The 9,697-nt window shown below is 41.3% G+C and overlaps 2 protein-coding genes across 3 annotated transcripts in view; both read right to left on the reverse strand.

The window, feature by feature from the left end:
* LOC116427051 (uncharacterized) overlaps positions 1–9,697 on the reverse strand; it is a 71,411-nt gene that overhangs the window by 16,659 nt on the left and 45,055 nt on the right. For both annotated transcript variants that reach the window (XM_031976933.2, XM_031976934.2), the window contains exon 3: positions 4,857–4,919. In XM_031976933.2, coding sequence (XP_031832793.1) covers positions 4,857–4,919 — 63 coding nt within the window. The remainder of the gene's footprint in view (positions 1–4,856; positions 4,920–9,697) is intronic.
* Positions 6–1,640, reverse strand: LOC116427054 (uncharacterized). The gene is made up of 3 exons (XM_031976942.2): positions 1,482–1,640; positions 330–732; positions 6–244 (listed from the first exon to the last, which is right to left on the reverse strand). The coding sequence occupies exons 1-3, from the start codon at positions 1,530–1,532 to the stop codon at positions 219–221; spliced, it is 480 nt and encodes a 159-aa protein (XP_031832802.2). The 5' UTR covers positions 1,533–1,640; the 3' UTR covers positions 6–218.

Raw genomic sequence — 9,697 nt, forward strand, 5'->3', positions numbered from 1 at the left:
AACTCTTGCTTATCAACAATTTTATTTCATTTCGAATACATTAATCATTTTACATCTTCATTGTCAATAGGAGCCTAATTTCAGAAACCTCAATACAATCTACAATAATTCTCCAATAGATCATGCGCTAGTCAAATATTTAAACGTATCAATCGACATCGATAAACTGCAAACTGTTCCTCAATGTAACGTCTGCGAATGAATCAGCCGTGATTCGTTCAACCCATCACGTTGCGAGCTCGATCTAAAAAAAGATGTGTCAATCTCCGAAGCTCATTAGCCAGAGGATGTCTGTTCATTATCGTCCATAGCAATTTTCCTATATTTACCCATCACAGAGCCCGCCATGCCCATCGCTTTATTGAAAAAGTCCGTGCCTTCCTTTCCCATAGTGTCCATTGCACCGCTCATAGCACCACCCACGTCACCCACTCCACCCATGCCACCTCCACTCATTCCCGTGCCACCCATTTGATCCTGGGGAGATCTCTTGCGTCTCATTTGACCCGTAGCTGATTCTGCCGCCTGCATTCCAGCGTTAAGCATGTCTGATGGCATACAAGGTGGCGGTACACCATCTGGTGGTGGTCCTGGAGGTGGTGGTCCATTAGGAGGGGGTGGTGGGCAAGGGGGTAAGTCTTGAGGACTGCGTTTCGACCTCATAGTTGCGGGGTAATCAGTAGACATGGTGTCCATCTCTGACGGAACAGCCTTCGACGCAACTTCGGTCACCTCGAATTGATTTTCATCTTAGTTCGGACGCTTCCTAATGATTTTAACACTAGACTACCAGGAAAATGACCCATTCCTAAATTCTTTACAATTATTGTAAAACAATAGATCCTTTTATAAGAAATTTCGAAAGAATTTTAGTAATACTAGAACTAAGTTTTGAGTGATGGAAGTCTTGATCACTCTTGGGGTTTCTATAGAAAATTTTTAGAAGTCAACTCGACTGATAGTTCTAGTGTTAATGGATCGATCAGTGGTCTTGTGATAGATGGAATCTCGAACTTGCATAATTCAGAGAATCGAATTTGAATTGCTGAAGCTTGGAAGAGTTCGAAATTTGAGATTTGAAGTTCAAAGACAGAGATTCGATTTCATTTCTTTAAAATTGAATTATAAAATATTTGAAATGAAGTAAGTCGGTTAAGAGGACGTGAATTAATTTCGATGTTTTGTAATTTAACCCTTTGCACTCGCGAGGCAACTCGCAGTTGATTGACAGAAAAATTACAAAGTTTGTTCAATATTAAATTTCATTTAACTCAATTATCCATGAAACGTTAAAATAGAATAGTTCTATCCCTTAATTTCTATATTATTTATAATAATATTAATTATGAAACATATCATTGATATTTCATTAGAGAACGAGGAATATATCCAGCGAAATAATTTCCGAGCGCAAAGGGTTAATCGTGTCCCAAAAATCACAAGACAGGTATCAAACGGTTCAAAGAGAGAGCGTCGCTTACAGAGAGGACCAAAATGGCGGCGACGCCGGCAAAGATGAGAAGATGCTTCATGTTTCCCGGGGGACGAGTACTCGACACTGTTTCCTCCGCTTTGGTGACACGGGAATAAATAGCGAGCGTCCCGAATTGCGTCGCAATTGCGGCGACGGGAAGGCGGAGGAAGGGAAAACGAAATAAAAAGGATGTGCGGCGCAGGTGGATCGCACGCGAAAAGCGCGTCGTTGAAAAAGAAACGATCTGCGCCGTCATTATCAGGCCGGTCCGATTGCCGGCCATTGTTCTCCGTCGGCCGAGATAGTTTGTTTCAGTTTTTCCGTGACGGAACCGCGCCGGAAATTACGAGGAACTCCGCCGAAAATAAACAATGCCAGACCGCGACGTCCGCCGCTAATTGCATTCAAAGTTATCGGGCCGACGATCGTTCCGCTAATTCCAGTTTAATAATTGCGACTCTTGTCAACACGCGGAACCAATTTGCACCTGGACAATAATCCGCGAACGCGGAGCGAACAGGGATTACGGAATTATGTAATTTCCGCGATGCTCGCAGCGTGTCTCGATACTTCGATGGAACATCGATTGTTACCCTGACTTTCATGCGCAGTCCATTTCCATTGATTCCTTGCGACAGATTGTAAAGCGTGTTACATTCAGAACTCTTCAGCGTTATGCTCCATTACTTTTATTCTGAACCAAGCAGATTCGTTCTTGGAAGTTCCAATTTCAGTAGAAGCCGACGAACAGACACTATCCAACTGATTCTCAGTTCAATATTCAAAGAGAATTCTCTCAAAATCCTAACATTCGACAAAATAATTTCACAATTTCAATCGTACTTCATATAAAATCAGTTTATTCCTCACTCCATCATTTACACGATTAATTAATCCATAAGTAGCAACTTATTCCATAATCAGCAACTCGCCGACGAGGATTCTCAAAAGAACTACTCTCGCATAAGACATTTACGTTTCTCCTGTAATCCCGATTCCTTTAATCGCGACACATCGACCGGCCCGGTGTCAAGGTTATTAAAGATCTTCTGCCCGATTAATGACGCAATCAGGAAGCTCGAGACAGTCCCAGCGGCGGTGGACACGCCGGTCTTGTCGCGTGCAATCAGCTCGCCGGTCCGGTGAGCCTGTTTACAGGCGGCCTCAGGCGAGGCTAATTGACATAAACGAATTAGGCGTCGACTTAATCGAAATATTAATAGTTCGCCGAGGATGGCCGAACATGTCAGGAGTCGCAGGGTCGGCCGACGACCGCTTTGTCGAGCCCCGTTAATCGACTTTCGCGAGCCATTGAACGGCTCGTTCGAACGGAAATTGCAACTTTTCCGGGCGGCCGGCTGTCTTTCGTCGCCGACACACGGGACAGGTCCTCTCCTCTATGCAGCCAGCCCAGCTGGAGCGTCGAAAATTGTCTGTGCACCGGCTCAAACCATGGCCACTAACCGGAACGCGTATTAATAACACCGTGTTGTTTTCTGGGTCAACGTGACTTCCTCTTTTGGAAATCGCTTGTGTTACGGAAATATTCTTTCTCGCGTATAAATCACGGCCAATCAATTCCCCGCGACCACTGGGGTTTTAACGACAGAATTCTATTCTATCTCGTTCGTCTTCCACGGTCTGACAGGTAAAAATGTATTGCGCGCTTCTCCACTGACGTAACCGTCGTCATTCTAATCTGCGAGTCTTTTATGTTCCTCGTATAATGCGAGCTTTAAAAAACCGAGAAATATAGACGATAATCACGATCATTTCGCGGAAGAGATTCGATTGAAACGAATAGATAAACGGACGTTTCGTGGGAAATTATTTAATATCAGAATTATGTAACGACCGTGTCTCTTGGAAATAGAGGAAAAACAATTGTCTACTCGACACGCGAAGTATTTAGAAATTTTCCATTTTATTGGAATTGTATGAAGAATCTACGATGTATTTATTTAAAGTTTCGTTTGATTGTACAGGAGCTGGTTTTGTAGATATTTATGGGGTCGGTGATTGGTTGGAAACGCTCGGAATCAGTTTTGCGGCGAAGAGGATCGCCTAATTCGTTGAATCGCGATTGATTCCGCGGGACGTTTCGATTGACGTCAAGAGGACGACGGTTTCTTTTATCCAAGCCTCTTTGCTTACGGGGAAACGAGAAAATCTGATTCGAGCCGCCAATCATGGGGCCCCTGTCCCGGTGAAATTACGAATTAGGCTTGATTACGTCTTGTCCCCGTCCCAGAGGGGGAAAGTAACGAGGTTACCGCGGGGAGCCTCGAGGAGGAAAGCGGAGGCGGACACGGCGGAAAGTGCAGCTGACCTTACCCACCACCGGACACCCTCGCCCCGGGATGTTAATTGGATCGGAGGCTACTCGAACTTTCCCCCCAGGAAATTTCTTTCATTCGATGGCGGGATTAAGTGAAACCTCCCCGTGATTATTCATCGAATTCGGATGTAGTCCGGTTCGATTTGGGACAGGTTTCGCACCTTAACGCTTCCGTTAATCACTTGTACCGCGAAATAAGGGAGGAGTCATTTAGAAATGAACATTTCAACGAGTATATTATAATATGTAGAACTTAACCCTTAACGAATTATTTCAAGTTTATTGATCGAGAAATATTGTAATATAGATAACAAGTAGGAAGAAATTCATAGAAGAGAACTAGTAGAATACTTGACGCGTTAGTTGTAAATATTACAATTTAACCGTGATAATGATAAAGAAATTTTTGTGTTTATAGTTATTTGCAGATCTTAAGAAAATTCAGTCCTTAAAGATTTCTATAATTTCTAGTTGGAAATAGATGATTTTAGTAATTTATTTTCAATGGTAAACCTTAAACTTTTAAAGATAGAATAAAATTTGTAGTTTATTCTATGTTTGTGCAAATCTTATTAGGAAACTTCAATCCCTAAAGAATTTAATCATTTCTAGTTGGAAGTAGATGATTTTAACAATATATTTTCAATGGTAAACCCTAAACTTTAGAGATAGAATAAAATGTGTAATTTATTCTGTGTCTGTGCAAATATTTTTAGGAAAATTCAATCCTTAAAAAATTTAATCATATCTAGTTGGAAATAGATAATTTTAGTAATTTATTTTCAATGTTAAACCCTAAACTTTTATAGCTAGAATAAAATGTATAATTTATTCTGTGTCGGTGCAAATCTTTTTACGAAACTTCAATCCCTAAAGAATTTAATCATTTCTAGTTGGAAATACATGATTTTAACAATTTATTTTCAATGTTAAACCCTAAATTTTAAAAATACAATAAAATTTGTAGTTTATTCTTCGTTTTATCTTCACTATGCACGGGTACAAATGTTCCAAAGGATTCTGTCGAAGGAAGAAAGGACTTACCTCGTCCTCCTGTGAAGAGGCCAGCTCAGGCTCGTTCTCCTCCAGCTTCGTCAGCAATTTGTCCTGGAACAGAGAGACAGATTTCCTGTGAAACAGCCCGCAGGATATTACAGACAACACCTCTACCAATTTCGCTAACCGCCGATAGAGATCGATCCCCTTTTTCCGCGAGTCACACAGCCTAGGAAGCAAGGCCCGATCGTTTTTCGCGGAACGCTGAATCATAGTGATATAATACTTCGCCGCTATTCTTGCAACGCGGCGCGTACCACGCGACTGATCGATATATTATTTCTTTCCCCGGTTTCCCTTGTTTTTCCCTTCTTTTTACCGTTGCCACGCGATCTCGGGACGTGCCAACTCGAACCGTCTACCGCCCCACGTCTAACAAACGAGCGGTATCTTCTCGGATTTCCCGAATTTCCACTCGAGTTTCCTTCTTGCGCTGTTCAGACTCAATATTCCTTGGGGTCGGAAGCACTTGAAATATCATGCCGGAACGAGACCGGAAATTCAAGCAGTTCTTACATCAGCGTTCTCGTTACTCGCGTGCCACGTAAAAATAACAATCAACCAATTCCAACGAATCCAATCAAAGTCCTCATAATTGCTGAATTAAGGGCTTCACGAATGGAGCTTGGTTCCTAAATTTGTCAAACTCGCTGCGATCAGCTTAAAATAAAATTCTCTATGTACCAATTACTATCATACACGTTACATTTACGAAATAAAATATTCTAATATTCAATTCAAACTAGGACACTCCCTAATGACAGTAGCACCATAACGCGACTAAAAAATCGAAAAACTATGAAAGTGAAATTTTTCATAAACTGATACAATCAGAGGACCAATTTAATACAAATCAGGTCAGTATCCAAAGCTATGCGTCTTTATACAAACACGAGATTTCTCGTTACCGGTATACAATGTGTTAACAATGCGCTAATTTTCAAAAAACTGAATTGCAGATGGCAATTTTCACTGAGGTCAACTTACACATACAAAAACGCAGATATCATATTGTTATGTAATATATTTTAACACGTTGTATTCCGTGGGATCCATCGGTGACCCCCAACCAAACCGAATTACTGTAATTCAATCAATTAAACGCCGATTATTTAAAAATATTTCTATGTTACAAATAATGCTACCTAATGTGGTGATGTTCAGCTAGACGAACGTGCAATAATAATAAAGCAATTCAATCAGATGATTTAATATTATATTTTTTCCATTTTATGTATTTTGCTCTATGAAATCGTGCGGCGTTCAACGTGTTAAATAGATAATCAATTAAATTTTATATTTTTTCAATGCTGTGGTAATTAACGAAATTGCATAGCTAAGTGTCTTCACATAAAAACGAGATTTCTCGTTACCGTTGCGCAACGTGTTAATAACCAAACAAAACTGAAGAGTCCGCGGGGAAGGACTCCGGCGTAGTTCGTCCAGGTTTCAGGAAATTCGTCCCCCAGCGACGGTCGGGGGAGGGGGCAACTTCGAAATCTCTTTCCGGGAGGCCGCGAAATTAACGCGAGTTTGCTCACTGTTCCGCTCGTCTGGTCGCGGTTCGTTAAATCCAACGGCGGTCGAGATGCGTCGCCAAATGTCGAACAGGGCGGAGCGAGAGGGGAGGAAACGGGAGAGGAAAAAAGATTTCCCGTCACGTTTCTTGGCAGCGAGCGCCGTTCGAGGAGACAATGGACGCCTGGGAGGCAGGGGATGATGATCGGTGGCAAGTTCCCAGTGTAAATGGAAAATTGGCTGGCTGTGATTCGGCGTGGGTCCACACGGTCGGGTGCGTCGCGTCGCGCCGGGTCGGGGGTGCAAAAGTTGCTGGTACCCGACGCCGCACACCGTGGTGGGGATATTTTGCGCATCATCCCCCTAATATCTGGAAAGCACCCTGACCCAGATACACGCGTACGCGTGGAACAACTGGACACTCAGACGCAGAGAGGATGAAAGGATGGCTTCTCGTCTGTTGTTTCCGGGGAACCACATCCGTGCTCCAAAATGGCGGCACCGCTGGACGTGGCGTGAACGTGGATACTCGATTTAACACTAAAACTGGTAGACGGGTGAAACTGACCCATTCTTGTCTTCTTTATTATTGACACATTGCGTATTGGTAACGAGAAATCTCGTTTTTATATGAAGACACTTAGCTATGCAACTTCGCTAATCACCACAGGATTGAAAAAATATAAAATTTCACTCGAATTGATTATTTATTTAAAATATATTACATGACAATATGATATCTGAGTTTTTCTATGTATAGTGATATTGACCTCAGTGAAAATTGCCATCACAATTCAGTTTTCTGAAAATTAGTGATAATTAATGTGTTAACATATTGCACACCGGTAACGAGAAATCTCGTTTTTATAAGGACACTTAGCTATGCAACTTCGCTAATTACCACAGTATTGATAAAATATAAAATTTAATTCGAATTGATCATGTATTTAAAATATATTATATGACAATATGATATCTGAGTTTTTCTATGTTTATAGAGAAATTTCAGAAACTCAAATTCACTGCTCGGTAGTTTTAGTGTTAAGTACCGTTGCAGGACGAAGCTTCTGGTCCATTTTTGGAGAACTGAATGGCTGCTTGATTTGTTTGTCATGATACAAAGCTGGAGAAAGATTGTTAAGGGATGTTTTATTTATTTACGTGTTACGGATATCTACGTTTGATTTGTTTTTATTACATAGTGTTTATAGCTTGGTCAGTTTTGTTTTTAACCCTTCATAGTATGCATTTAACAGATTGATAGCTTCCAAATTGCTCAAGAATTACAATAAGCTTGATTGTAAATAAAAATATTTAGTAACACAAGTAGCTAGATCATAGTGTAATATGACTTAAATCATTAATAATTATTTTCAATGTCATTTACCTATTATTAAAGATTACTGTACAAAACGCTAGAAATTCTCGTGATAGTCAACGCGTTGACTATCATTCTTTTACCTCGCAACGCATATCGTTCTTTTTTTCTTGTTCAGTTGGTTTATAAGTACACACTCCGATTGTTCGCGTTGAACAACTGAAGCAGGCCGGTTATTTATGTAACCGCCGAGTTCCCGAAACAAAGTCCCGGTAAAGATTTCCAGCGAGTACAGTTGTTCTTCGTGAAGTTCGTTTTCGCGTAAATGGAAGTCGTGTATCGACTCGCCGAGTACGCGTGCACTCGAGTACAGTGCTGCTCGAGCGTCTGCCGCTGCACTCGAGTGCACGCGCACTTAGACAACACGCTCGCATTCAATTTTCTCGAAAACAGCGGGCTGGAAAGTGAATACACTCTTTCGGATTACATGAAATATTAAACCGCCCTTGTGTGCCCGACTTCTCGATGCTGTCAAACGCTTTTCAAAGTTCTCCTTCGCGGCCCTTCATGCTGCGAGTACAAATGGTACTTTTCCATTGTCGGAGCGCCGCTCTCGTTACCGAACCGACACGTGAAAAACTCAGATAGCCGAAATTAGACCGTAACGCAATTTATCTATTCACTTCAAGGAATCTTTAAACCCTTTGCACTCGAAAGGTGCCTCGATTGGTGCGTCAAAATTATAAAATTTCGTATTTAACATTAAGTCTAGTAGTCTGTCGATGTGTGAAATGTGGAAATAAAATACTATTGTTCGCCTTATTCGGTGAATCGATTTCTCGTTGAGTTAGTTTAACACGTTGCACGCCGCACGATTTCACAGAGGAAAATACACAAAATGAAAAAAAATACGATATTAAATCATTTGACTGAATTGGATTGTTATCATTGCACATTCATCAAACTGAATGTCACCGTAATGGGTATCATTATTTATAATATAGGAATGTTTGCGAATAATCATCGTTTAATTGAGTGAATTATAATAATTCGATTTGCTTGGGGGTCACCGGTGACCCCATGGCTTTCAACGTGTTAAAATGTCATCCATATTTCATAAAAATAAATTGAATATTTCTAGTGACAAATTTTTGGAGTGCAAAGGGTTAATTCCGGACGAAGACGTCGAACTAATGAAAAAGCATCGATTAATGCTTTGAATGTCAAAACAAATCACTATAATTCACTCGATTAAACGGTGATCATTTGAAGACATTTGTATATTTTAATTAATATTACCTGGTGCAATGACACTGACGTAATTAAATGATTCGATACTATTTATTCTGATTTCTATTCCGTTTCGTGACATCGTGCGACACTCAACGTGTTAAAATACACGCGAGACGAAAATGGGAAGAAGGCAATATAAAATTGAAACTAGAATAGAATGACAAACTCTAAAGCCGGTTTCAATTATTCCCGGCGACGAGAAATTCGGGGGACAACGAGAAGCTACTTTCGACGCTCCGAATGTGTCGCGGAAATGGCGAAACGGGCACGGGCGTCGTTCCCGTATTTATGGGAAGCGCCATGAATGATTCCCGGTGTATACACGACGTAAAATCGTAGTCAATTAAACTCTTCAAAATCCCGTGCCCGGGATTAACGGGATTACCGCGTGGAAATTGTGCAATTTCCATTCGATGAATCCGTCGACATTCCTGTCGATGCCAAGGAGCCCATCAGGCACTCGATTAGTCCGCTGATGCGCCGTCCAATTCTCCGGCTAATTGTAGTTTCTATTTGACGGCTCGTCCGACCAGTTTTCGTCCCATTTATTCGGTTATCGGAACGAAATCACCGCTAAGAATTGACGTCACCCTAAAGATAAACGCGGAAATTCGTATCGCGAGTGTCCCGTCGGACGCTTTCGATCTTCCCTCCCGAAAATCACCAATTTCGAGCGTCGACACGCAAAATTTAGATAAAA

Source organism: Nomia melanderi, chromosome 14 (assembly GCF_051020985.1).
Source record: "Nomia melanderi isolate GNS246 chromosome 14, iyNomMela1, whole genome shotgun sequence".
Classification (NCBI taxonomy): Eukaryota; Metazoa; Arthropoda; class Insecta; order Hymenoptera; family Halictidae; genus Nomia; species Nomia melanderi.